General features: G+C 38.1%; 1 protein-coding gene across 1 annotated transcript in view; it reads right to left on the bottom strand.

Annotated features, from left to right (window-relative positions):
• LOC306910473 (fibrocystin-L-like) overlaps nucleotides 1-27,086 on the bottom strand; it is a gene marked incomplete at both ends in the record, with an annotated part of 35,391 nt that extends 8,305 nt beyond the window's left edge. The window contains 65 exons of the mRNA XM_079485050.1: nucleotides 63-174; nucleotides 375-497; nucleotides 648-796; nucleotides 901-991; nucleotides 1,287-1,408; nucleotides 1,519-1,642; nucleotides 1,754-1,857; nucleotides 2,020-2,193; nucleotides 3,301-3,430; nucleotides 3,696-3,814; nucleotides 3,938-4,064; nucleotides 4,319-4,473; nucleotides 4,593-4,681; nucleotides 4,788-4,962; nucleotides 5,146-5,305; nucleotides 5,768-5,919; nucleotides 6,010-6,195; nucleotides 6,321-7,347; nucleotides 7,452-7,588; nucleotides 7,745-7,986; nucleotides 8,301-8,430; nucleotides 8,569-8,778; nucleotides 8,957-9,113; nucleotides 9,212-9,368; nucleotides 9,615-9,789; nucleotides 10,014-10,163; nucleotides 10,258-10,506; nucleotides 10,700-11,675; nucleotides 11,828-12,045; nucleotides 12,816-12,986; nucleotides 13,643-13,831; nucleotides 14,070-14,174; nucleotides 14,316-14,458; nucleotides 14,725-14,910; nucleotides 15,155-15,294; nucleotides 15,850-15,971; nucleotides 16,063-16,227; nucleotides 16,460-16,567; nucleotides 16,650-16,755; nucleotides 17,407-17,529; nucleotides 17,698-17,852; nucleotides 18,166-18,301; nucleotides 19,463-19,629; nucleotides 19,764-19,927; nucleotides 20,065-20,189; nucleotides 20,303-20,428; nucleotides 20,583-20,690; nucleotides 20,772-20,926; nucleotides 21,190-21,333; nucleotides 21,476-21,611; nucleotides 21,755-21,917; nucleotides 22,626-22,699; nucleotides 23,056-23,321; nucleotides 23,504-23,593; nucleotides 23,760-23,870; nucleotides 23,963-24,033; nucleotides 24,132-24,174; nucleotides 24,260-24,333; nucleotides 24,412-24,465; nucleotides 24,597-24,690; nucleotides 24,777-24,834; nucleotides 24,930-25,020; nucleotides 26,385-26,529; nucleotides 26,787-26,864; nucleotides 27,020-27,086. Coding sequence (XP_079341176.1) covers nucleotides 63-174; nucleotides 375-497; nucleotides 648-796; nucleotides 901-991; nucleotides 1,287-1,408; nucleotides 1,519-1,642; nucleotides 1,754-1,857; nucleotides 2,020-2,193; nucleotides 3,301-3,430; nucleotides 3,696-3,814; nucleotides 3,938-4,064; nucleotides 4,319-4,473; nucleotides 4,593-4,681; nucleotides 4,788-4,962; nucleotides 5,146-5,305; nucleotides 5,768-5,919; nucleotides 6,010-6,195; nucleotides 6,321-7,347; nucleotides 7,452-7,588; nucleotides 7,745-7,986; nucleotides 8,301-8,430; nucleotides 8,569-8,778; nucleotides 8,957-9,113; nucleotides 9,212-9,368; nucleotides 9,615-9,789; nucleotides 10,014-10,163; nucleotides 10,258-10,506; nucleotides 10,700-11,675; nucleotides 11,828-12,045; nucleotides 12,816-12,986; nucleotides 13,643-13,831; nucleotides 14,070-14,174; nucleotides 14,316-14,458; nucleotides 14,725-14,910; nucleotides 15,155-15,294; nucleotides 15,850-15,971; nucleotides 16,063-16,227; nucleotides 16,460-16,567; nucleotides 16,650-16,755; nucleotides 17,407-17,529; nucleotides 17,698-17,852; nucleotides 18,166-18,301; nucleotides 19,463-19,629; nucleotides 19,764-19,927; nucleotides 20,065-20,189; nucleotides 20,303-20,428; nucleotides 20,583-20,690; nucleotides 20,772-20,926; nucleotides 21,190-21,333; nucleotides 21,476-21,611; nucleotides 21,755-21,917; nucleotides 22,626-22,699; nucleotides 23,056-23,321; nucleotides 23,504-23,593; nucleotides 23,760-23,870; nucleotides 23,963-24,033; nucleotides 24,132-24,174; nucleotides 24,260-24,333; nucleotides 24,412-24,465; nucleotides 24,597-24,690; nucleotides 24,777-24,834; nucleotides 24,930-25,020; nucleotides 26,385-26,529; nucleotides 26,787-26,864; nucleotides 27,020-27,086 — 10,573 coding nt within the window. The remainder of the gene's footprint in view (nucleotides 1-62; nucleotides 175-374; nucleotides 498-647; nucleotides 797-900; nucleotides 992-1,286; nucleotides 1,409-1,518; nucleotides 1,643-1,753; nucleotides 1,858-2,019; nucleotides 2,194-3,300; nucleotides 3,431-3,695; nucleotides 3,815-3,937; nucleotides 4,065-4,318; nucleotides 4,474-4,592; nucleotides 4,682-4,787; nucleotides 4,963-5,145; nucleotides 5,306-5,767; nucleotides 5,920-6,009; nucleotides 6,196-6,320; nucleotides 7,348-7,451; nucleotides 7,589-7,744; nucleotides 7,987-8,300; nucleotides 8,431-8,568; nucleotides 8,779-8,956; nucleotides 9,114-9,211; nucleotides 9,369-9,614; nucleotides 9,790-10,013; nucleotides 10,164-10,257; nucleotides 10,507-10,699; nucleotides 11,676-11,827; nucleotides 12,046-12,815; nucleotides 12,987-13,642; nucleotides 13,832-14,069; nucleotides 14,175-14,315; nucleotides 14,459-14,724; nucleotides 14,911-15,154; nucleotides 15,295-15,849; nucleotides 15,972-16,062; nucleotides 16,228-16,459; nucleotides 16,568-16,649; nucleotides 16,756-17,406; nucleotides 17,530-17,697; nucleotides 17,853-18,165; nucleotides 18,302-19,462; nucleotides 19,630-19,763; nucleotides 19,928-20,064; nucleotides 20,190-20,302; nucleotides 20,429-20,582; nucleotides 20,691-20,771; nucleotides 20,927-21,189; nucleotides 21,334-21,475; nucleotides 21,612-21,754; nucleotides 21,918-22,625; nucleotides 22,700-23,055; nucleotides 23,322-23,503; nucleotides 23,594-23,759; nucleotides 23,871-23,962; nucleotides 24,034-24,131; nucleotides 24,175-24,259; nucleotides 24,334-24,411; nucleotides 24,466-24,596; nucleotides 24,691-24,776; nucleotides 24,835-24,929; nucleotides 25,021-26,384; nucleotides 26,530-26,786; nucleotides 26,865-27,019) is intronic.
• Between the last annotated feature and the right edge of the window lie 869 nt (nucleotides 27,087-27,955).

Consider the following 27,955-nt stretch of genomic DNA (forward strand, 5'->3'; position numbering starts at 1 on the left):
TACTGCATTTGGATCCCCAACCTCTCGAGTCCCTTGTGTAGTTTGCTACAGTCACACAGTACCTTTAGGGGGTCGTGGTGCTCTGTGGCTTGCACTGAGAGAAACATAGGTCTCCGTTGTTGCCAGCCTGTCCAAACAGTTGAAATTGGGGCTGCTGCCCACAATCAGAGACCCCTGAAAAAAAAACAGGAAACATGCATGATTGAAATATAATGTTCCTGGTTATATTAACAACAACAGTTTATGTCTCGGTCATGAAATATAAACAATTTGACACTATTACTTTACTGATGTAACAATTTTATAAATGAAAACAGTTTGATATTATTTGGGCAACATCTCAAAACTTCTGACTGAAGCAATCTTTGCATCACCTGTACACGGACGGTTTTGTTGGCGTATTCATGGCTGACAGAAGGAGGTCTGTAGATAATAGGCATGATGCCCATTCCATTATCAACGAGGGTCACGTTAGAAATGAACACATCCATGGAAACCTGGAGGACAGGAAATGACATAAAGCTCACACGATCACATACTGCGTTTGTATAATTAGCAAGTGTTATAAAAGTGTTCCTTTTATACAACACTTTATAATTACTCTACTGTTCATGAGTTTTAGGGTATAAATAAGCTGTTTATCATACTTGAACGTAAATGCCAAAATCAAAACTCCTCCAGACTGTGAAACCCTGGATTTGAGAGCAACCAGTAAATCCGTCTTTATTCATGTAGACTCCATATAGACCACCGTGTGCTTCATTCTCACTCCATTGTGCCCCTAATGGTAAAGATCCTGTTGACATATTATGAAATAGTAATAAAAATTACACACATATAAGCGTTTTACTTCAAATGACTATGACTATACCTTCCCAAATAAGCCCCAATCTTATATACCTGGGCAATGTTCTCCGTCAACTCTGAATCCCACTCGTTCATACCCAGCCACAATATTCCCTTGAAGAATCACGTTGGTTGCTTCATTCACCTAAAACATAGAGTAACATTTTTATGTAGCTTCTGCTTTTTCAGGAGTCCAATTATTTTTAATTTTGTCCCAACAATAATTTTTTTACAATGATATTGCATGTTTTTTGGAAGGTAGGACTCACAATACTGAGTAAATGGTCTGAACCATGGAAAACCATGCTAATGGTTTTAAAATTGTATAAATGTGAAAATATCCTGGAGAGTCATATAAATACCATAAGACATGATTATGATACTTTTTCTGTATAATGGTATGGTCACTACAGTATTATTATTTCTATTGAAAATGATACCTCAATGGCTGCATTCCAGTCAGTGTTGAAAGTCTCTGCTGCACCTTTGTAGGATCCCGGCCACAGTGTAAGAGTTACCAGATTTCTCCGTACAGCATTTTTGTCGCCCCATATTCTGATTCCTTTATAAATACAGTAAGATGACAATTGCAAAAGAGAAAATAATTTAAAACACACTCCATTGGGAATCCATTTGCACAATAGTTGACTGTAGATGCCACTGTTTCAGCACCTTCTCCAACAGTGTGATGGATCACGTTGTCATCGATATTCAGTCCATCTGTTCCAAACACCCCAATCGCAGGAGCGAAGCCATCATGAAAAGCACATCCCTTGATGTAGGACTCACCAGCCACCTATAAAATCACCATTTGGTTTCAGTGTTTACTGCAATGCATAACAGTTCTGAATGTGGTGTGCAGAAAACATCCATCAGACATCAGAATGAAGATTTCACGATCTCTTACATTTCCCTGGTTCATAAATGCCAGAGAGTAGCGCGGGTCTGACGGGTCGTTCCATCCCTCCTGTCCTGTGCGGTAGAACTCAACGTTTCTGATCTGCGCTTTTCCTGTAAAGCAAGCATCATATTTGCAGGTAAGTTTACAATTATGATTCCGACACAAGTGTTTTTGTTGTACTAGGGTGTAAATTAATCACTTTATCAGTCACTAACCGGCAAGTTCTAAAGAATTACAGAAAAGTATTGTTTTCTTTTTTATAAGGTTTATACCTCTGTATGTTATTCCTCTTTCTGTGAATGTTCCCACCAGTACTCTAGCTCCATAAGACTGTGTGTTCATTTCTGGATATTCCTGTCCAATGATCTTGATGTTCCTGGTCAGAAGACCCACATTTCCTGCAAGCTGATAGCTTCTAGATGATTCTGGCACACTGTATCTTTGTCCTATACGGCCAGTGTCAAATTATGTATTAGATAATACATTTACAATGATGTACAATTATGTATACAATCATTTTTTAATTTATATGTAATATTTTTTCATACAGAACATAGCATTAAATGGAAAAACAACTATGCTTCAACCCTTCATTCCAAAAACTAATTGTTGAAATTTTTGGGGGGCAGTATCAACTCACTTTATTAATCTTGCAGAATTTTGGCATTAATTGAAAACGTGGACTTTTTTTGGAGCTATTTTTACATTTATTTCAAACATTTATTTAAATCTTTTTTTTTTATAATTATTCTACACACTCCCCTGCAGTTACGCTAAGGACCACTAGGAGTCAGTGAACGCCCAGTTGAGAAACCTTTTAAAAATGTATTTGCAGCGTAGCCATTAATGTCGGGATATTTTAATAAATGTGTAGATTTGATTTTCTTAAGTTTATTATTTTAAATTGACAAGATCAAATGTGCCCAGTGGAGTTGGCCTACACTTTTAACGCTGCTTGCGCTGTTCTGCCAAACTAACCGGAACTACGTTTAATCCCATTTTTGTGATATCACTCCGCATTAACGCACATTATCGCTCAGACAGAGTGAGGTAATGCGGCCAACCGTCACACAGTTTGTCGTTCATTTTTCACGTAGTGTTTAAACACATTAAGCAAAAAATTAAGGTGTTATCTGAGCAAGTTTAACGCTATAAATAGCTTGCTATAACAAAACAAACCCTCTATCTCCTCATACAGTCACAGCTCAAAAAACACGCAGGAAGGTAAGAGTTGATGTAAACGTAACAGTGAACGTGAAGAAATATTTTGCGTAATGTCTGAGGTTATAAATTAAGTGTTTTAAAGTCCCCGTGAACCGGAAGTTGCTATCGTTTTACTTCAGTATTTTGATTTCATTTCCGCGTGAAATAAGTTGAAGGGGACGGGGTTGAGTGAAAAGTAGCTCCGATCTTTGTTTAACATTCATGGTGTAAAAGGAAAAGGCCATTATTTGAGGAATACGTATATTGGCTGGTTTTGTAAGTGTGGGTTCCCAGGTTTAAAAGTCTTATTTGTGTCCTGCAACGTTTTAAGTGTTAAGTACAGTACAAACCAATGTGTGTGTATGTTACAGGCCGGTCCAGGATCAGCGTGCGGCCATAATCGGAAATTGCAGTTATGGTGCGGATTTCTGTTTGCCACGGGTCATAACTGGTGGTGGACAGAAGAATCTTGTCTCCAACCTGAAGGTAAAATAAAGAGTTGTGACATTATGTCATGTGTGGTTATATGGAAACAAAAAATTGTAAGTTTAAAGTGCAAATGGGAAGAACACAATGATGTAATATGTAATGAGGTACTTTTAATATTTGATAGTTTACCAGTTGTTCATGACATTAAATTACAATTACTGTAAAATTATTCTTAAAGTTTACTTCAAATTGCAACCCATAGTAAAATTCTCTTTGGCAGTAAGTGCAGGGTTGTAATCTTTAAAAAGATTCTGACCTTCCAGTCAACAGCTTCCTCCAGAGAGAGCGTGTTGTTTCCTGCCTCGACTGTTCTTGCCAGTTTAGTGTGATACACATTGTGTGGCATGCCATACAGGTCAAGAGATCCAAACACACCTGGAAAATGGCAATGTTTCAATAAACATCAACTTTTAGTTTGTTACTTACTATGTTTTCTGCATTTATTTCTTTTAAGAATTACTTTTCTAAGGAACTGTGCTATCTGTTTAGTGCCCTTACCTAACACCTTAGACCCTTGGTTTATGTCAGGCAACAGCCAATCGGGTGTGAGATGGTTTCCTCTCAGTATTATCTGTAGTTCACCTCTGAAGGGCCGATCGGCCCATCCAGCGATTAGACGTCCACCCTAAATTCAAAGTCAAATTAGTGCCTTTACTTATTTTTCAGTTAAACATCCAACATCACTAAAAATATCTATTTACCAAATGCAAAGCTGAATTAAAAATATGATCGAGAATACATCTTTTCTATTTTATCCATCTTCACTTTTCTTATCAATTTGTTTTTGACTTGTTTCTATTCATTGTTTAGTAAGCTAATTCAGTACTCTAAAAAAGTTTGATTCCAGTTCAAAGGTTGCAATTTGGTCTAGACTGTTACCTGAATGGAGATGTATGTGACATTTAGAACAACGTTGTTATACTGAGAAACGCTGCTGTTGGAGGTGCCATTATTTGTGTCTGGGATCTCCAGAACTCCATGTATTGTCAGCTTGTTCAGGGAAGGAATTACTGTGTCTACAATCACACATTTCCCTTTAAAACAAAGTGAGAAATGTGTACATTTGTGACAACTTTAAGGTTTTACATACATAAAACAAAACAAAAAACTACCCTTTTTACGGTTTTGGATTTGCAGCATTAGAGATGCTTACCTAACGGAATGACCACATTAGAGCCTGTTTGTGGAACAGCAAAGTTGTTTTCTGGGCTCGACCTCCAAAATGAGTCATCTGACCAGAGACTACAACCATTATTTGTTCTGCTGTGTATTAAATAAACAAAGTCAAACAACAGATAATGTGGTAATATAAAAATAAAGGTGCTGAGCAAGTGTGTCTATAGCATACTTGGATACGGAGGTAAAATTGCCGGGTAGAGGAGGTGGAAGAGGTGGAAGTTGTGTTGGTTTGATACACTTGGGATAGTAACACTGATACACAGAGAAGTACAGATATCTGTCTTTAAGGGACCGGTCCACGCTGTTCCTCCTCCTCCGGTTAGCTGTACGATCTCTTCCAGACACTGAAGTCAAAATATAGTAAACATTTAATATGTATGACTCTGCAGTATTGAGATGCCCTTGAATGGATAATACATTTTGTAGACATTTGAACATTACACTGTCTAGGAACTGATTTGAAGTGTGTCCTCTCAACATTATGCCTCCTAACCAAACATTGTGTATTAAGTGATGAGTAGTTTTACCCATGTAGTAGAGACTGTTTGAAGACTTGTTGAAGTACCAGTCGCCATTTACATTCACTGAAGGGTTAAGAGGCTGGGAGGAACCATTTCGTTGATCTATAATCTGGAACATGTCAGGCGCTTGAGTAAAGTTGTGATTCAGGATGATGTAATTTTCTGGCTGTGAGTGAAGAAAACAGGCAAAGAATTAGACAAAAAAATGAAAGGAATTGTATAACCAAAAATTAAAACTTGTTATTTACTTATGCAATTGCAAACCTGCTGGTATTGCTCTAAAAAAACACATTGTCTGTAAAGTGTAAAGCAACCAAATTTTTATCGTTTTTGAAATTGAAAGATGACTTCTATTTTGTACTTAAACCTACCCTATTGTATGCCATGTGCAGACTGTGAACAAGTCACAGAAACTACTTTAAACTGATACTATTTGATTTATGATAGTCATATACACAATTAACTGGTTAAAAGCTGCTTTATATATACATTAATTTCTACAGAAAAATAACCGCATGTGGGTAGAAACAATACAAGGATGAGTAAATAATGACAGCATTTTTATTTTGGGGAACTTAAATTGTGATCGACATGAATTTAAAGAAATTGTGTCATGCCCGCACATCACCTTAAAGCCATAGATCATTCCATTATATGACATGTTGGTGATGTGGGAACCATACTCGAACTGCCAGTTGTAGGTTTGGCCTGAAGGCACCAGCGCCATCCAGCCATATGAGTGGGTCACCATCGTTTGAAGAAAGGGTAGCACACATGACCCTAATGAGAGATTTTAGGTCTTTCATTCATGAAAACTGAATTGTACTGAAAAAATCTCAGTCATTGCAAATTTGTTTTATTTCAGCCTACCAAAGGAGTTGGTGAGAATCACATTGTTATACCAAAAGGAAGAGGGCCTGTAGAAAACCAGCCGGTGGAAGTAAGTGGTGTTGTCACATACAGCTCCAGGGACGCCAACACTCCAATCTGCTGCTTGATAGCAGTGACCTGGGTCTAGCAGGTTACTCATCGGCACCACTTTGGAGTTAATTTGGCCTTTTTTGTAGAAATATAAAGAGACTATTACACCAAAGCTCTTACAGTTTCATTTACACTTCAATATCAGTTTGCTCTATGCTATAATCTCTAATATGTAATGTTATTGTGTTATAGGTCTGTACCTGTCAGGGATCCATCAGTATCTATGAGCGCCACTTCGTGCTCCCATCTGAATCTGGCCTTGTTGGGTGACTGATAGTATTGGATTCCACTGAATCTGGCACTCCAGCCTCCACAGCGGAACGTGCAGGTTCCAATGATTTCTGCCACCCCGACAGCTGCACATGATGAGCGGTTGAAGCTAATGAACTTGGTGTTGATGATACTCATACCATCATCCAGAGGCAGAACAACACCATGAGTGGTGCAGTAATCATTTCCCAGCTCAGGCACATGACCCACAATAGTGCTGTTTACCACAGCTGCACCTCCTTCCAGCCCCCATCTACTGACATATTCCCGATATATCCTCTTGGCCTCCACTCCTGCTTTCTCATTATTGACCATGAGAAACTCACTGAACTGCACAGCTCCAACATTCACCCACTCAGCTCCTTTCTCATTGTTCCAGGACGTCAGGCGACGGAAGACGGCTGGTGCTGGAGTCGAGTAGTAGTAGTAGTAGCAGAAACTATTATATGTAGGGAAATAGTCTTGGAAGATCCATAACCCAAACCAGCCCTGAGAATGCACTGAATTGTTGAAGAACTGCCCAAGTGGTACTCTCTTCGGACAGATGGTCTCATAAGATTGAATATCAGGATCGTTCATGCTGTACCAGAATCCAAAGTGAGTCCCACCAGCCACAGCGTTATGTCTAATTATGTTATTTGGATTTGTTACCCAGAATGCAGCCGGAGTCACATCATCATTTTGCAAACTTGTGCTCTGTCTTACAAATACTGCCAGATTATACTGCAAGATGTTTCCTGTCTCAGTACCATCTGTGATGAAAAAGGCTCCACCCTTAATGTCATAGATGACGTTGCGCTCCACCAGTAGGTTGTGAGTGTTGCGGATGCTTATAGCACGGTTGAAAGATTGATGGATGGCACAGCCACGCACGTACGACTTGTACTGAACATCTCCCATGAGATGCCAGTGGATTGGGTAGCGTCCCAGACGGAACGCCTGTCCAGCATGATAAATCTACAAAAATAAATGAATAATACTATGATTGCAATCTAAAAGGTCCAAAGGGAATTTTGAAACTTTAGTAATTTGGGATTTGTATTCCTTTATCAAACTGTTACCTCAACATATTCAATTCTTCCAACTGCCAGGTTTTGGTTTGGTTGTGGTGGATGGAACATGATGCAGCCACCAAACTCATCGCTTCCTACTTCCTCTCCAAACCTCCCCTGGAAACACGTCTGGACTGCAAATTCTCCTATACGAAAATGTGAAATATGATTTAAATTAATGTAATGCATCATTTAGACTGTGTAATGTTTTAATGAGCATATCTAACATTAATTATTTTAAGCAGCATTTACAAATGTGTATGTAGTTCTTAATTCTGTCCAAGATGGAGAAACAACCAAACCTGTGTCGAATCCATCAGCGCAAGCTGGTATCTGATCATTCCACTCCTGGTTGTTGGATCCACGGATAACAATGTTTCTGGTAAGAAGTCCCACCTCTGCTCTTGCTTGAAATGCAGTCCCATCAGGCAGATTGACGGACACACCCAGATGATTGTAGGTGAGGGGTTCAGTCAGATTGAGGGTCCTGCCGTCATCTGAAACTGATGCAATTCTCCTCAACTCATTCTCTCTCTGGCTGTGTCTGTGGATTTATAATAAAGTGATAAGTCCAAAAAACAAACAGGTCTCCTAAACACTTCCCCTATTTATAGTAGCTGCTTTTTTAAATGTTATTGTGGCATTACCAACTGGACAATAAATCAAGGTTTTGATAGTGCCACGTGGATTTTACATTCCAGATAAAAAGGCGTACTTGTCTTTGCATATTTAGCTGACAAATAATGATTTTTAAAATTGTACTTCCTGTTTTGGTTTAATTTCTAGAACGCATTAGCTTCCATTCAACAAACTTCAGTGAATTCAGTCAGTGTTTCAGCTTTGTCATCCATACTGTACCTGTTCCCTGTGGAAGCAATGACAATCTCATTTCCAGCCTTCCAGGTGACGGCATCCATCAGTGTCAGAGTGCTGGAGCCACTTTGTGCAGTCTGAGAAAGACGAGTCCACGTTACAGGTACTGGGATTCCTAAAGAAACACAATTATAAACAAAGCATCACAAAGCAGAAAACTCCTCTATGGTTGTCATCCTAAGGTCTTATTTACAGGGCAACCTTGTGTACACAGCGTATAGTACTGTATATATAGTGAATATGTAAAGCATACCATGCAGATCCAGCACTCCCTCTCTGACAGCGAGGGTCTTTGCACCATAAACAGGAAGTTCTTTAGACCGCAGGTGTCCATGTAGTGTGATGATGGCTTTATGCTGGAAGGGCTGCTGCTCTGTGCCGATCTGTAAAGCTCCACCATCTGTGATCAGAATGTTCTCCGCCTGTAGCTCAATATCGGCCTCATCAAAAATCAGCCGTCCACCTTAAAGGAGAAACACCATCGGTTAATATGTATTGATGAGAGGGTGTAGGATTACTAAAGAGGGGAAACATGCCTTACCCTCTTTTAGAAATGTCACCTTCACTTTAGGTGTACTGTAAAATGCATAATCTTTCATGCAAGAGATTTATGAAGGTCATATTTGTCTAAATGACAATACCTTGGATAAGGAGCATCTTTAGGACAGGAGTGCTAGTGTCCAATAGGATGGTCTGACCAGCAGTGATTACAGCAAATGTGCCCTTCTCAGGAGGAGAGAGACCACCCCACGTATAGGGAGATGACCATACATCAATGTAGAAGAAATCGGCACGATCCTGAAAACAGGAGAAACAACTTTAACAATGCTTGTTACTCTTTATTTGTATTTTTTTCTATTTTAGATTATACGATATTATATATATGTGGGTGTTACCATTCTGGCAATTCCTTTGTTTCCTATCAGGACTCGAACTTTAGTTTCCTGGGATTTTCGTTGATCGTTGGTCACACAGATAATCTGTGTCTCATTAGCTGACTGGACATCGCAGACAGATCCCGCAATGGTCACAGTAACTTCACTAGTGTTTGTGCTGCAGGTGAAACAGGCAAACGATACAGAAGATAACAATAAGTAAACCGTTTGGTAAGTAAACACACTATTACTGTAGTCTAAAAAGTTATTTGGCCACTTAAAGACAAATTTACTGTAGTTACTTTTTGATCAAATCAAAGTTGTAATTGTTCTCACGTTCCTGTTACTTTTCTTACTTATTTTGGAAACTACTATAATCTAACTTTCAAACAGTTTCAAACCAAAAATCTGCTTTGTTGTGCACCTGAACCCTGAGCCTGTAATAGTGAGTCTGGTGCCTCCAGCTGTTCCTCCCCTGCGTGGGGTGACATCAGTGATCACAGGGGTTAAAGAGGATCTGTATGTGTAGCCGGCTGTGATGTTGACTGTATCATTTCCGTTCCTCACTAAAACCATGCAGACCTGCTCTGTTTCATTCCCTGAAAATGTAAACACAGATCATATCTTCCATCTCAAGTTATATGACTTGCATCTTAGCGGTCAAATTTGAATCCATTAAAGGAAAGTATTTGTAGCCTTTCTGGAAAACGTTTCACAGAAAAAAACAATACATATTTCAGATCTATAGGCATAATGAATAATGGTTAGTCATACAAATCACATATTTTACGGCACATGTGCAATGCTTGATCATAATGCATACCATTGTTGTACGGGACCTCACAGTACAGTTGGTTAGATTTGGAGTTCTGCAGGTCAACGTTACATTCTCTGTCACAGATGAGAACTCTGGTGGTGTTTGGGTCAAATCCAGAGCCTTGAATGGCAACAACAGCTCCTCCAGCATAGCTTCCTAAAACAACACAGAACAAATGTATTCTGTAGTGTCTTATTACTGTATTTATGGTAAATATATCATGGGGTATAGAAAGACAATTTTTTATTACCTTCATTTGGTGTGACCCCTGTCAGCAGCAGCTCGTAGCTGAAGACAGACTGAGATAATGCATGACCTTTGACCTGATGATATAACCTAACCGGAAATGTTCCTCCTGCGTGTTGCCCAACAGTGCACATCAGCTGTGTATCTGTGATGGATGTCACATTACAACCCACACCATCAATCTTCACTGAGACGAGCGCTGCGTCTGTGCCAAAGCCTGAACCAGAGATGGTGATCTGTGTTCCAACAGGACCTGCGATGAAAACATGTCAGTAGCATTATTATGTGAGAATACTGTATGTGCTGAAATCAAAGTAGAAACAGCACTTGAATGTGATCTAATGACACTATTTGATCGACAGGAATGATGAAGCTGGCCATAAAACAGAAGTTCAGTGACTTTTGCAGGTTGCAAGTATATACATTTTTCACAAAACGACTCTTACCTTTTACAGGGCTCACTGAGGAGATATTTGGAGTTTGTTTACTGGTGTAGTTGAAACGTAATTGTGGGTACTGAACATCATTAACCCAAATATCCACCCGCACTTCTCCCTCTGCATGAGCAGGTGTTAAACATTTCACTCTGTCTGGGGTCACCTCCAAAATCTGGCAACGGATGCCTTCAAGCATCACAGTGGTATTTTCTGCCACAAAGCCATTTCCTTCGATCAAGAGTGGAGTTCCACCAGCAATGCTTCCTGATGTTGGTTGGATGGTGGCCTGTGGTGTGCTGGTCAGGTGGAAGAGTCCTGTGGCGAAACCTTTACTCATGACCACCACTCGCAGGGCATGTCTCCCAGCGGGCAGGGCACTGACCAAAAGTGTGATGTTGTCATCTGTAACCCCTGTGACTTCCAGCATAATGTTATTAGCAGACACCCTTAAATCAGCTGTATTGTTCCCAAAGCCTCTGCCAGTGACCACAACAGTAGTAGAGTTTCCAGTAACAGAGTCAGGTGACACGCTGGAGACAACTGGTGTAACAGACTGAGAATATTCAAACATGCACTCAGAACTGCAAGAGGAAGAGATGGTGTTTACATAAACTACAACGTTTCCCCTGCGGGCCGGAGACGCTGAGGTGTCACACACTATTTGTGAGTAGTTCATGGAAACTACATTGCATTGAACATTTGCTACCATCACAGATGCGTTCACAAAACCAGAGCCAGAGATGAAGAGACGAGTGTAGCCGGTCGTGCTGCCCACAGAGGGAGAGATGGTATCAACCACAGGTAGAACCACAAATCTGCGGTCGTACTCATTCGCCATTGTCATGATGGCTGTACCCAAGTTATTAACCCGGACGGTTATGGGTAAGGGTGTGCCCACTGGAGCGCCGCTGTCAGGACTGAGTTGGCAGTTTATCTGAGTTGAAGTGCTGCTGATGACACGACACGGATGACCACCAATTTTGACCTATTTTTTTGAGGAAAAAAATATTTTTTAAATATTCATTGTCTTTCTATTATCATCTTTATGAATCTCTGATTATTGGAATGAATTTTAAATCTCTGATATTGCCTTAACTGAGGTCAGTTTTTATGTGTCTATTGATCTCTAAACCTCACCTCATTTGCACAGGAAATGTTGCTGAAGCCAGATCCATGGATGATGATGATGCTATAGATGGTGCCGTGATCAGGAGAAATGTTATCCACAATTGGACTGGCACAGGAGGTAAATGTGAAGTACAGACTATCAGTGCTGTCATTAAATACCAGCTGATTCTGGACACAGTTAAAAGTTTCCAAACATGCTGACTCAGTTGAGTTCATTTGCCTTGAAGCTGTAGATAAAAAAAGAGGACATGGTTTGGTGAAGATACTAACATTGTGCTAATGTTATGATTTTTAAAATAGATTATCCTACACCTGCATTTTGAATGTGACATTTTTAGCCAAACCTTAAAATTTAAATTCTCAAACAATGTAATTACTAGCAATATATTGTATCATCTGTTTATAATTTAATAAATCCCTGATGATAGAGTTCAGACATCAGAAACATATCAGTCTATGAATGAGTTTTCTATTTTATGATAGAAAAATGTTATAGATGTGACAAAAAGGATGCACGTTTGTGGCAACATACTTCGTATGATTTCTGTGAATTAAAATGTGCAAACCAGAAGCAATAATACCCAACAAATATAGAATGGAGGGCTCTTAGACCAGAAAAGTTATATTATTTTAATTTCATGTGGCCGGATACATGACAATGGAAAACTGAAAAAAGTTTGAAAAACTTGACTTGTGTATTTTAACCACCAAATAATGACCATGATAGCCCTTGATAGATTTTTTTATTTTAAGGTTGACATTTGCATGGAATTGGCCATATGACAATTGATTGTCCTTAAAAGTCGCAATCAAAGCATCATGACTAGAAACATTGGAGGACTAATCTCTTTTTGTGTTAGGCACACATTTGAATTGTAATGTACTGACATTTGCTTCAGAGACTAGGCTTATCCTTGATCAAAATGCAAGTTTGAATTGTCTGAACTGAAAACACACATTTAATTTTTTTATTTAAATGAAAGTGTTGCTGTTGTACCTAAATTCACAGAGGCCTGTATTCCAGCTACAGACACCTGAAGCCCAACAGGTCTCTCCTCCAGAGGTCTGACGGTCACTACGCCCTGTAGCATCTTCTGGTTAATGGAGTCAATGAAGCCGCTACTATAGTAATAAACTCCAGGAGATGTGAAACGGTAACTGAAAAATCCTTTAACAGGAACACAAAGAGCAGTAGCGTCAGATTTTTCCCCAATTTACTGTTCATTGTGTCACTAATCTTATTGTCCTTTAATCTCCTTTACTGTTAAGCAGCTTAAGTTTACTGCACAGACTATTCTCTAAATGCTCATTTAGTGCAGCATTACACAAAACATTGTTTTCTGCACAATGACTGGCAAGTATAATTATATGTGAGCTATAATTAATAGAATGAAAACACCTTCAGTTTTGTTTAACTGAAATCTGACACTATGAAAAACCAATTGTCTTGACTGAGCTTTAAAAGATCTCTAAAGTTCCTTCCTAGAAATGTCTAAACAATCAAAAGTCAAAAAACAGTTGCACTTTGTTGGGTAATATAATGAATACACAATGTTTGGATTAGTTGTTGCTTTTTAAGGGCACCTTCTGTGATCCACTTAACAGTACCATATAAAACAGACCATATAGTAAAACAACAACAAAACATGACATACTTTGACGTTATGAAGAATAAGGTTTTTAGGGGGTTTGATTCATCACAAATGTTTTTTTAAATGTGTGATATTATCAAAGTTTTTAAAATTGAAATAATATAATATCAATTGGAATGTTGATACAGTACAGTAAATGTGAGATATGCATAAGGTGATGTAGTTTTTGTACCTCTGGCAGTTTTGGTGTCTCCACTTTTGAATGCAATGCCATCAAATTCAGTACTGCTGGGACTGGACACACTGAAGACTCTGTAGCCCAGATCAGAAACAAAGGCCTGTGCCTCCCACCTCCAAACCACTGTGTCCCCAACTGAGACTATAAGTGCAGACGGGCTCCAGGCGTAACCCTGACCATACACTGAACACACACAATATAATGGACTATATATAGTCAAATGTTCACACATATCCAAACATAGGCATGTGGTCACAGAAGCATATTCATAAAACAAGTCTTTTGCTATTTTGTTTCAAAAGTAAAATTACATTTTAGACGACAACTTTGGTACTTTAGGCCATGATACCCATTGTGTCACTGCCTCTGACGTATTTAGCTAATGTGGGTGACAATGAGAAAGATGACAAATATATATTACCTGGGTGGAAACCTTGATTTGTCACCGTGTATATTTTATCCGTAGACTGGGTTACACATGTCAGTTGTTCGTCTGAAGCGTCTGTTACTTGGCATTGTGTGTCTCCTGTGAAAAACAGTTTTGTGACAACACAACCATGACTATGACATGTAACTTATGTAGAAATACATTTATGTTATTCTGACCAGTCTTTATTTGAGAGTATTGGAGAGAAACATTGTTTTTGAATCTGTGCTCTTGTCTCACCCAGAGTCACATTGTTTTCTGAAGGGACCGAGCTGAACCCAGAGCCTCTGAAGGTGATGGTGGTTCCTCCATACAAGGAGCCCATCGGTGGAGAGAAGCCTGTCACCTCCAGAACAAACTCTATAGTGGTATTAACACCAGCACTACATGAAGAAAACAAAAACATTTCATTATTCTCTTGTACACCGTATGCTTCAGAATAACAGTGGTAATAACTTTAACTGTATTTAAATGTGCTCTCTTTGAATAAAGATTTCACTTTTGGTAAAATGTCATTGCAAATGTAAAAATCATGATAAAACAGAGATCTAGAAACAATCAAATACAACAACTGTACAAATATTAACCACAAGTACTTTGACTGTATAGCTGTAGGTCTTTTGTTATATTATGTATTAAAGTGACTGACCTGGTTAAGGCGTATCCTTGGTTCCCGACTCTCACGTGGATGTCGTATACAGCTGGGGTGAGTTTGGGCAACATGCAGGTAATGTTTTCATTGGTCCACTGCAACAATTCACACTCAGTTTCACCAACCAGAACAGAGCTGCCATTGACCCGCTTCTCAAAATGTGTGCCTGAGATTGTGAGAATCCTGAGGCCTTTGACACAAAAAACAGAGAAAATTTAAGATCACCTAATTCGTACTTGTTTGTTTTTCTGGGGGTGATTATATTAAGGTTGACTTTCTCTGATCCCTGTTCACGTTTTGCAATATTATTGGGCTTATGCTAATTATAGTAGTATTAATACAGTTCAATGTTTGATTTTAATGTAATTTTGTTACTGAGACAGATGAGGGTTTACTCTTTTATGGTTAATATAATCATAAAACAGACATATTACCGAATACTGTTGTAGTGTGTGGGCTGACAGCAGTGATGGTGGCCATCAGAGTGTTGTTGTATGTGAAGGATTCAGTTGATGTTGCCGTCATCTCTCCCTTGGTCACTGTTACAGTCTGTTGACCTGCTGACCCCTGATTGACATGTCACACAAAAGTACATGTGTATGCATCATTGAATGCAACATTACTGTAATGCCAAGCCAGCAGAGGGAGTCATCACCCGAGTACTGACTGAACGCTCCCTCTGCTGCTTCTACATTCACTTCCTGTTTGGGACTACTTAAGTTGTGACCATGTGCTTTTACATCGCGAAGTATTGCCAGTTTTACCCTGCCTTACCAAGCGTTGTTCCTGATTTTCTGTTTGTCTGTAAGTGTATGATTCTGCCTAGTTCTCTGACCATTGATTTACGGATTTCCCTTTCTGGATTGTTTGCTGGTGTGGACTGATCTCTAGTTGTGTGTCGTTGGATGTTAACAATAAACTTCCGCATATGGATTCTAAAGCCACCTCCGTATCCTCATTTCAATTACACATATGAATAACTGTCAGCGGACAGACTTGATGAGACCGTACAGCACACACGCACACAGTCATGTGGGTGTTTAATGAATATGATGAATAATTAATATAATAATGAATCTTAAGAAAAATTAAGTCAAATTAACCCCTTCACTCTTCACTTACAGCAGGAACTATGCATCTCAGCTGAGTAAGTTCAGCTCCAGTAACATTACAGTGCTGAGTGCCAATGGTGACAGCTGTATCGATACTGAATCCATAACCAAACACAGTCAGAATCGCCCCTCCTGTGAATCCAGAAAGATCATGTTGGTAGAAAATCTAGTTGTAGGGCTTTAATTTGCAGTCTGCTTCTATTTTCATAACATTGTTGTGTACCTGCTTCACTTCCTGTGGTGGGGTATATGGAGGTCACTCCTAACAGGTGTGTGAAGTTAAAAATGGTGCCATTCTGGTATCGGGCATTGCCCAGGCCAGAGAAACTCAGAGACACTGGTTGTGTGCCAGCACTTGCTGGACCAACTTTGCAGGTTATATAGGTGTCTGGAACACATAACCAAAATACTATATAGTCGGATTTCTTTCTAAGTTGTGTGTGAAATGACTAGCTACACATTTCTGTTCAAGTTCCCATGCATGAACTGTGTTGACATCTATTGTACTGCACTTCCATACACAAGCTCTTAAGAGGGAACTGACATTGAATATGATTTAAAAAACTGTTATTTTTTTCATGGGACAAAGAGATCTTCAAAGCTTGTTGGTTTTCACTTACAGGTGGCTTTCAGGACAGAGCATTCCACATCACCAGTCTTTACTGTAACATTGCGACCATCAAATCCAGATCCGGTTATGTTAACAACAGTTGCCAAACCACTGGAACCTAAATTACAATACCAGTCACATGATAAAACAAATAGATACGACAGCTTTGATTGTATGTGCAACATTATTGTTTTCTGCACCTTCTGTAGGAGAAATTCCGGTCACTGTTGGGGTCTTAGACTCACTCCAGGTGAAACTACAATCACCTGAACACCATGATGGGATGCCGTTGATGAAGACCTCCACCTTATGGATAAAATGCATGTAAGTATACTTGTATCGTACCTAAATTTAAATATTTAAATGCTCTCAAAACGTCTTAAAGTATGGCCTCTAAAGGTTTTAAAAATGTAAGGTTATTTGTTGTCCAAAATGCATGATTACTTGTATGTTTATTCTGCTTGTTTTGCCACTGTTGTCCACAAACCATTTCTGCGACCTAACGTTAATTTTCAAAAAGCACATAAAGGATCACAGAAAGTATAAGATTTGATTTGTAGTATAAGACCATTCAATCAAAGTAAATGGTGACCCATGGGGTCAAGCAAAACTGCAGTATCATTTTCTTTTCTTCATACAAAGCTGTAGTACATGCTGGAAATCCCTATCGTGTGTAAACTTTTTTTGTCTAAAGATATTCATAAGGATTTGCAAAACATAAAGGGGTGTAAGTAATGCCTGCATTTTTATTTGGGGTAATGTACACCTCTCTGTATCACAAACAAACCTTTCATGTTTTTGTTTGAGCCATTTCAGGTGACACACTGTGTAACACTATTGAAATCTGCACACTCATGGGACATGAGGCAAAAATTGCCAAAGAGGCCACACATTCAGAGCTATGCATTGTGAACACACAAGTATTGTTGTAAAATCTGTAGTGGGTGAGAAAAGCACCTGTGGTTTTTCTGCAGGGACGCGCAGAAAGTCTCCCAAAATTCTTTGTTTGAAGAGGCCCCCTTGCTCAATCTTATATGGCGTCACTGAAGGGTTCACGCCGACCACAGCAGAGGAATTAATCTGGTTAACATATAAAGCATTACTTAAAGATTAGACGATGAATATGGTGAGAAATCTTAGAGGCAGGAACTTTTAGCGAAAGCCAGTGTTTCATCTTTATTTATTCTCATTGATTTAATATTGACAGATGATTGTCATTCTGCTTGACGTTTTCAGTTTGTTTCTTGCCTTGATCAGTGGCTGGTTGCCAGGGACAGTAAGCCACCGGATATCCCATCTGTAAAGTGTACAATCTCCATATCTCTGCACATCCAGCTGGCCGAGCTCTGGAATCCCCTGTAGTGCGTACTGCAGGTCTACAGCGCTAATGTTTACTGGCAGACCTGAGGTAAAAACACATGAGAGATGAATTTTAGTAAACAAAACGTAAGAAGAATTAAGAAAAAGTCTGTTGTGCCACTATAACACTGTGTCTACACCGGATGCGACCTACACGGCGCGGTTTTGTTCTAATGGGTTTGTTGCATCGCACCGAGCCACATCCAGTGTGAACATGTAAAACTATAATGGGTTCATTTATAATGGGTTCATTTATAATGTCCTTTGAAGTGTCGCGTTGCGTCTGGTGTACACATGGTGTAAGAATATCCATGAGCAAACCAAATCAGTTAATAAACCTGTAGCCAGCATGTTTACCTTTAACACGTCGACCGAAGATCTCCACATCAAAAGTTCCAGTAAGTGGCGGGGTGGCTTTCTGAGGGCGGGTAATTGTGACTGTGGCATTGTCCTGGCTTTGAATCTGTAGATCCTCTGTGCGGTTTTCTACCTTCTGTAAAACAGAATGTAGATTTTAGAACGGGACTATTGCAGCACTAACAACTCTTAGAAAATGTATTTGTAAAAAACTATTGAACCATCTGTTTATATTTTCCTTAAACCCTATATTTTCTTAAACCCCCATCAGAAAAGTTTGACTTCTAACCTTACAAGCTCCTAACACAGTCCTAGATTAAGCACTAAAACAAGCCTTGAAATCTTATTCTACAAAATATGAATCTACAAATATTTGTGGGAAAATAGATGACATTTTAATCTTGACATTTGCCTAAACCTTTTTAGAGCATTTATGAATTTGTAAGCGAGAGAAGTAATGAACAAGAATTTGTTCACCAACCAACAATTCTATAATGCATTCTTTGAACCACTTTTATTTATTTATTCATTTCAGTTCATATCAAGTTTTGTTCATTTTGAAATCAAAATGAAAATTATAGCCTTAAGGACAATGTATTGGCTCCTATGTGTTGACAAAATTTGTGATATAAGCATTCAAAACCTTTCTTTCTGGCACATGCGCTCAAAGAAAAACAAGACATTTCATGACATCACGGTACACTTCAGCCTCTCGTCAAAAAGTTCTTGTCCAATCAAATCTGCTTAAGAATCAGAAATGTCCCGCCCCCCGTCTTTGTCCTACATAATAAAGTCTTAATTTCACGTCTGTGTCATGCATGTGAGTGTCCTCCTGTTCAGTGACATGATAGCCAGAGCTGATTATTACACACATACGCTGAGACCCATTTCAAGTCTACGCAGAATATTGAATGTAAAGGCTCTATGGAAGAGATAAGACATTGCAGCCTTGGTGAGTAAAGAAGAAGACAAAAGCCAGTGTCCCTCACCAAGCAACATAAATAACAAGCTTCAAATGACACATCACTGGTATCACAGACCATTCTATTCTTTTCGATAGACTTTTACACCACTGTGGCTATCACGCTGTTAAATGCAGCTTTGCCAGACTGACTGTGCCATAAATGGAACGCTATTAGTTATTTTTAAAGAAGGCTGGGCTAGACGATTTGTCTCGTGCTCTCAGCATTTTTCAGTTTAAAATTAAGTCAACACATCAAATAATGCTGCGTGTTCTAAGGTGTTTCACTGGGACTTTAATGTTGACAGAATTAAATAAATAATTCCTTTAACTTACCTGTAGAAAGCCGATTTCAAGCAATGGGATGCCAAAGCCACAATTGTACGGTGATGCTGTGATCTCATAACTGACTTGGGAAGCATTTGCTTGTTTGCGTACTGCAAAGTTGGAGATGAAATGTCCCGAGCGGGCAAGAGCGGGTGGCCGTCTACCCTGCACTATAACTGAGGAGAAACACATGAAAGAAGGCACAACAGTCAATATTTCAGAACAGATCTTATCCAGCTGGTATATAAAAACAGAATCATAATCCAACATAAATTACAGTCTTTTTAGAACCAAAAGCATTCCTAAATACCATTTGGGTCCAAAGCAGTAATTGCCCGTCCAATGTGAACAGTATCTATGTAGTATACAGAGCTGGTGTTCTCTCCAAACAAATACAGCCAAAAAAGTCTATGGTTGGAGCCTGGAAATCGTTGCTGAAGGGAATCCAGGAGATCCACACACTTGTATGTCCACCTGAGAATCACCAAAGCGATGTTACTCACAAGACAACTAAAAAATCTGGTTGTGGATTGAGTGTGTTTATATAGCAGATAACAGATACTCCAATTGAAAATTTAAAAATGAAATTATGTTAAGGGTAATAAACATACTTATCCGTTGAGTCGAATTGCAAGGAGATTTGTGTATTCACTTCCGGGTTATAACCTTCGTTGGTCTGGTAAACTAACCTCACTTGAACTTGATTCATCAGTCGGCCTTTGTAGGCTAAGCAGAACTACAATAAAAATGCAATTTTCACAAATTTTAATGACGAAAATGTATCTATTTCTAGCCATTTCTGAATTTAGTTTCTATCAATTTCTAGTTGCTGAGATGTTTGATGCTTACAGTATTGAATGTCTGTAGTGCTATTGGGATGTTCTGGGAGTCAGAATAGTGGAATATATAATTTGGATTTCTTAGAGACCTACGGCCACAGAAAGCTTCAGAATCAGTGACCAGGGTTCCTGATATCTGGGTGACAGAGTGAAAGTTATACAGTAAATTCAATGTTTAGGCAAAGTAACTTATTATGATAAAACTTTGTAATTTCAAGCCTTGGATGCAGCTTTATTACCAACACAAAAAATATAGCTTGGTTTGAATTATCAACACAAGCTGTACTTACTGCTCTACCGTCCTCATAATCTCTGAAATATTTTACGTTGGAGTTCTCAGCGGTCGGAATCTGTGATGGACATTTTGCTGAGATCATCACATTTAACGCTGCCAGTACCTTTAATCACAAGTGTCAAAAACATGTAAAAAGAGCATAAAATGTTTTTATATTTGAACACAAATGCAAACAAATAAAAACCTCAGTCTCAGATGCATCATAAGTCAGAGGAGGTGATGGGACGCCGCCCCACAGCAGTGTGAAAGTCTCCAGACTGGCCTTCCCTTTGACTACTTCAGTAACTGTGATGTTAACATCTGACCCCATGGTCAAATATCGAAGATCCTCAAAGTCACCTGAGATCAAGACAATAACAAGCTTTTGAGACTATTGTTTAATATTTTTACTTCACATTAATGTTGGCAAACCAGTGCCAGTCACTGATGCGATAAATGTATCAAAATGCTGATGCGTGTAACTAGAAAATAAATGGAAGAAAAGACGGCTACATGTAATGTTAAAAATGGATTTCATTGTCACTGTATTTCAGATGCTTTCAGAAGAGTCTGTTAAGGAATTGCGTTTTTCTACTGTGTATTGTGGTCATTGTTTAGTTCACCTCTGTTTGAGTTGAATGTCACATTGTAAAGTACTTCCGTGCTCAGTTCCTCCTTCGTGACTGTAACTGTGTCTGGTTTTATTGTCCACAAATCATTCAAAGCGTTCTGCAACTCCAGCGCTGATGCACTCACGGGAATGGGCCCTGCAAAATGCAAGGTAAACAACACAACAAATACATAAACACAAATTTGTCTAAATTAGAGAATGGTGAATGCAAACATTTAGAGAACAAAGTCTGTTTTTCTTTATCTGCATCAATAATAATGACAATGATAATAATGCACCTGTTGTATGATCTCCATATGCTAGAAAGTAATATGTGTTGTCACAGAAGCCCATGGAAAAGCAGTCACTGCTGATTCTCAAAGTCTGCATTTCCTTGACGGCGCTTACTGGTGTCCATCCCTTGAAACTAACCACCTGTAACAGTACTATATATCTGAGACTTTACAGTTTTTGCATGTGCAAGTGTCCGTTATGATTTTCTATACACCATCAACTTACTTCTGGCATTTCATTTTACAATTTTCTGTAGGATTTTTCAAAATCTTGTGCTCAAATACCTGTTTCTCAGGTAACACATTATAGCTTGCACGTATCCCCTGTCTCTCATCAACAGCTTCTGTTGTCTGCCGGGCTGTGAACGGGCTGATCTCTTTGAAAAAACCCACTTCAACTGAAGCTTGATTATACGAATATCCCTGAACAAGAACCTCAATGTAGTACCTGCAGCACATTGAAAACAGATGGTTTTATATTAGGATACCGTTCGTTTCAATCCTTGATTCTAATTGGTCAATTGCTGTTTTTTATTAAGATAAAATAGCTATGACCGCTTCATCCAACGATAAGTGGTGTATCATAAGCATCAGAAACATTTCTGTTCAAAGTCGATCAGGGACATTTTTTTTATTATTTGTTACCCTGCCTGTGAAAACCGAGTCATTTGGGGATTTACTGTTTTTTACATAAAAACATTCTGCGTAGTTTAATGAAAGTAGAGGCTAATATATATTTACCATTGACAGAGTAAGGCCATGTCAAAGATTGAAATTACAGTGAAATTAATGGTTAAAATCAAACTTTGATGGGTGTTAGGTCATGTTCACCTCAAACCTTTAGACAGGGTCACATTATTTAGGCAGTAATATTTGTATTATAATATGAATAGGTATTTCAGTGTTATTGTGAATACACTCTGCTTCGTGTCGTGCCTAACAGCCGACATTCATGCGTGACTTATCCACCATACAGCACATCCTCTCGTACCTTATTGCTTACATAAAAAGTTAAGATTGTTGCATATGGTATTATATTGTAGAAAAAAAACAATAACAGCTTATACAGAGGACACACATATGAATTTATAGCCTTTCATATTTTGTATTTGATTCAGATTCTCCGTGGTGATCTAAATAATCAAATAACGCTTACGGTTTTCCCTTCTGTAAGTGCGTGACCTCCGAGTTCTGGGAGAAACTGGAGTGAGACTGATATGCAAGCTGGACCTGGAAAAAGTATAAAACAATTCAAATCATGTTGATTCATTGCGCTTTTTATAATTTTGCATCATTTCAAAGCAGCTTAACAGGGAAAAATGAGAATACAGGATGGTACAAGGTAAAAATGCTAGAGGTAAAAAATGAAGGTGTTACAAACATAAATGTGTATATACATATAATATATATAGGTGTATACTGTGTATATACTCTAGGTATGTGTATATACTGTGTGTATGTGTATATATATATATATATATATATATATGTATACGATGAACAATAGCTTTTAATTGATTGGTGTATGTAATCACATACACATACAATAAATCAAATAATACTGAGACTGATTATCATTCACATACTTTATCCTTGGGAAGACCCGTCTTGCTGAAATACAGCATGGACCTATAATCTGCTTTTATTCTGAAATAGTAATTGTCTGTCTCCATCGGAACAAAGAATCCACTCAGCCGAGCCACAAAGTTGATCGTTGCAGTGGGCCACACATAGGACAGAGAATCCACCCACTGTACAGAATAACCCGGTCTGCTGGAATTATAGGTCAGAGCATTCGCTAGACTGCTTGGAAAACTGTTATTCCACATCTCCATTTTTAAACCTCTGCCACCTGTGATGGTAAACACAACCATTTAACCATAACACTTATAATACTTTTTTCTAGCAATAAATCACAGCAATTTTGTAACATATTAGGGTTAGGTGTTTGTGAAGGGCAGCGTTAGACTGAAGAAGCGTTGACAGAAATGTGCCGTCACCATTCAGAGGTGATATTTAAGGTTCATATCTCACCTGGAAACAATGTCATGTTGGTCTTTTCATAAACAGGAGTGACACAGACTATCTTCTTGTCCGATATTTTCTTAATCTGACACTCGTGACCTGTCGACAATAATTATTAAAATTGCGTATTGTTGCAGAGGTTAATCAACTTCCTTAAGTTGACCATGGGTGAAGTCTACCTATGTTGGCTTTGTGTGCATGTCTCGACGTTAGAAATCCAAAATGCACCCTAAGCATTTCACAAACAAATGGCATTACAATTTACCTCCTACTAAAACCACAGCTGGCCGATCGGTCTCATCAAAGTAGCGTCCATTAATAGTGAGTAAAGTGCCGCCCAACATGCTGCCCTCAGACGGAAAAACTCCTGTCACCTCTAAAAGAGAGACACATATTTATATATTTAATTTTATGAAATATCTGTTTTTGCAGGCAGTTATAAAGATATTAAGAATAAATGTTCCGCACCTGCATATGTCTGGAACATGGCGAGCTTGTTCAATGCTGAGACACTGAAAAGCCCAAAGTCTGGAAGACTCCTATAGGAAAGAAAATGTGTTTTGTTGATACTTTCACTAACATTGGTGAGATGCAGAAACTTCAGTGTAAATTTGGTGTAACATCAAACTTCTCTGACCTCCCATATTCACCATCCAAAATGTAACTGAGGTTATGATGACCTAAAGACAAAGATCAACAACAATTCATTCAACCCAAAATTGTATGTAAAAAAAATTATGTTCTACTTTTCTATAAATTCCTCACCAACATAAGTTCCTGTCATTTTGCAACTCATGTATCCCCATTCGCTACCCCCACCGTCCAATTTCAGACCATATCTAAGAAATGAAAGGCAGTAATGCAGTTTATATGATTGTTTAACACTTTCATTGCTAGATTATTTTACGTATGCTTACTTTTCATCTGAATTGGGTTTCAGTAATTCACAAGGCATGGCACCCATGTATGCCCTATTTAAAGAAAACCAATGTAAAACAGTAATCGGGTAAACCTAACATCATGAGACTGTAATGATCAAACACCTTTTAACAGATATTATATAACAAATATAATATTTATTGTCTATTAGATATGTACAGACCTCACAAATCTTATATTCCGACCATTGGAACTCCTGCTTGTGCTGCTGCCATACACATCAGTGAAAATTCTTCCTCGCATTGTCACCACACTTCCTATACATTCACATAAAAAGTTAGGATGACCTCCCTTTAGAAAGTCGTACCATAAAAAGATTTACAAACTAAAACAAGAATCCCACCTGGAAGACCTGAGAGTGGGCTAAGACTTTGTATGGTGGGTGTGTAGTACATTCTACTCTGTAAAAGCACAGCACGTAATTATGCAAGTATGTTGTAATATTTTGAGAGGATATCTGGTAATAAACATTTTGCAAAACGTTTTTCTCACTTACATGGAATTTACAATCCCACCCACCACACATCTGTGGAATTGGCACACCATCCACCCAGACTTGTATGTCATAGTCATCTTCTGGTACATCTCTAATAAAGGCACAATGCATTGATTGTTATTATGCAGTTGGCTATTCCTGAGAATTTAACTTTGCATAGCATTCATGCATTTTACTGTATTGATGTACCATACAATAAAAAAGTTAAAACCCTATAAAAAAGCTATTCTGTCCTTTACTTGATCAATTGACTCAATCTGAGTGTACTAGCATACCACCCTGCTGTTCCTTAGACTTGCAACAAATGTAAACAGTAGTAAAAAAGTGTAAAACAATGCGTATCATTGTGTTAAACATAATATAGGTTTCACTGTAAAGTATGGTAAATCATACTTTTAACTTAAAAAAAACATTGTATGAATGGTATTATATTATGGATATTAAGTTTAGTTTATTTACATTATATAGGCTACTGAATAGCCTATTTGAATGTTATTTACCGGTAAATCGATTAACAGGTCATTATATTTCCATTAAAATTATACTTTTTTTAAATCAGTATCCAAAAGTCAAAATAATGTTTAGCTTGCAAAAAAATGTAATGAGCAAAGACTGTGAATGATATGTTATTTGAGGTTATGCATTGTAACTGTAGCTGAAGACATTGTTTTTTATGACGTAGTGGGCCTGTTAATTTACTGTAAATATTGTAAATACATAAACAAAATCTGCATAGAATACAAATCACAAACTGTCACAAAAATACTTTCCATTGTATATGAAAAATTCCAATATTCAACTATAGAATTTTACCTATTATGCGCTTTTATAAAAGAATAAATGTCGTGTAAATAATATTAAAGGAAAAGATTTGTGAATTGAAATTTAAAGTAAAACTTAACCCACCATTTGTTTTCACTTTTCCTTTATTCCTTTATTAAGCGATATGAAATGAGTGAAGTAGCTGAATTATGGGCTGCGTGGTGTGAAATCTCTGCGCCATCAGACGAAGTTGTTCTTTATTTACTATAAATTGTGAAGCAACTGTTAAAGGTTGCTGCTTTTCTGCTGTTTTAAAAAATCCTTTTCAGTTAAAGACGTAAACGGATGTTTTTATTATGGATATGTCAGGTTAACATTAGGCCTACATTATCCCATATGAAAATCACGGCAACTGCTGTTTTTATTCCGTTACAGAACTAGAAATTGTGAATGAGTTTATTGTATTTTAGACCAAAAACTTGCTTATGAATTAAATCACACATTGCGCGCAGACAAATGGCGCAACACGAACGATTGTTTAGATTTAGTGTGTGATACGTTTTCGTTGCTATTTAGTCATTTAAGAAAACATACTCTAAGAAAAGAAAATGTGCATTTTACTTTGACTCTCGCCGAATATCATTACCCGTATTTCATGAGTTTTTCTCATCACAGCTAGCACGAAATACTTGCCTTGTATAACACGTGATCTGTTTGGAGTGACTAGAGTCTCTTTCTACATCACAGGGAATAGATCTCGTCCGAGACACCAGTGTCACACTGTTACCCATGTTCGGATCTTCAGCTTTTAGGCTGAACCGATTGGCTTGAGCAAAACCTGAGGAGAATAAAGCACAAATATCACAAAACAAAACCCCGACCACATTCGTATACTCCATCGTAAATATATATAAAGCAGCCTGTCAAATGAAATGCATTCACTCATTTTTATAAACAATATTTTATAAATAGTTTTTTGTTATGTTAAACCAACGGTTGGGTTTCCCCATGGGGAATGCATATTTGACCCAGAAACAACCCATTTGATCTAACCCTCACAAATGCTTTCGTTGACTATAATGATGATATTAATACCTTCACCCTTTATGGTCAGTCTCGTTCCGCCACTGACACTGCCAACATAGGGGGTTATCCTGCTGAACTGCTGCGCACCTGTATGACACGAAATGACCTTCAGCTATATGTGATTATATTTAATGTCTGTCTCGTTTCCAAAATGACAACCGGTTAGAGAAATATATACACGAGTTATTAAGAGTTAGTACATTTAAGCGATATAAATAAAGAAAACGCAAGATTACGCGTACTCGCGGAGCTCCACAGCAGTTCACAGACAGCAAGCAGCAGATGCAGCTGCCAGCGCGCGCGCCCCATCTTCTCTGATAGACTCAGATGTGTCTCAAAGATGCGTCACACTTCTGCACCAACAATAAATGAATATGTGTCACAAATTCTATTTAAATACATTTAAATCAGTTTTTATTTACATTATATAATACGCAGGAGTTTATGAGTTACAGAAGCACGTGTAGAACTTGTATTCATGAAATAGGCTACATCGTAACTAAAACCCAACATAAGTTGAATGAAAGTATTCAAACAAATGAGCATGTCACAAAATACGAAAACATGCTAAAATGTCAGAGCTCTTGAAAGTTAAATACCGTACCTGTTCAAGCTCTTTCTGGAAACTTTATAACTAACAACAAGAACTTCTTCCTTATATAGTAGGCGATTTGCCCAGAGGGTGGAAACTTTCTTTGTTTAACATTTGTGTGTTAATCATGAACATTGCTGTCAACAAACATTTGATCTTTCTATTGTACCCATTCATCTAGAAAGTGAAAGCGAACAACTTGAGTCTTAAATGAGTCTTAGTGTTTTTAAAAAGTTTGTATTTTCTATATTTTTTGCAAGAAGTTAATTTCATCATTCCGCAGTTATTCGTTGTTTTATTTTTTTCCTTTCTTACTTTTGGAATACAAATATTTTTTTGTAGAACCCTTTTATCCCCAATAAGGGTCTTTAATGGCCCGTATTCATGTTCACTACTTAAATTCCGTAAGGATAGGGCACATTCACATGAAGAAATGTTCCCTATTTTACATTTTGCACCGCATTAAATTGCATTTGAGCATTTAAGGAAATGTCCATGAAATAAATGAAAATGTACATTTTCTGCCAGTACTTTATCTGTTTTTGTCAGAATTGTTTTCACGTTTGAAGGTTTCTTTGCTGAATCT

This window comes from Barbatula barbatula, assembly GCF_947034865.1.
Source record: "Barbatula barbatula genome assembly, chromosome: 21".
Taxonomy (NCBI): domain Eukaryota; kingdom Metazoa; phylum Chordata; class Actinopteri; order Cypriniformes; family Nemacheilidae; genus Barbatula; species Barbatula barbatula.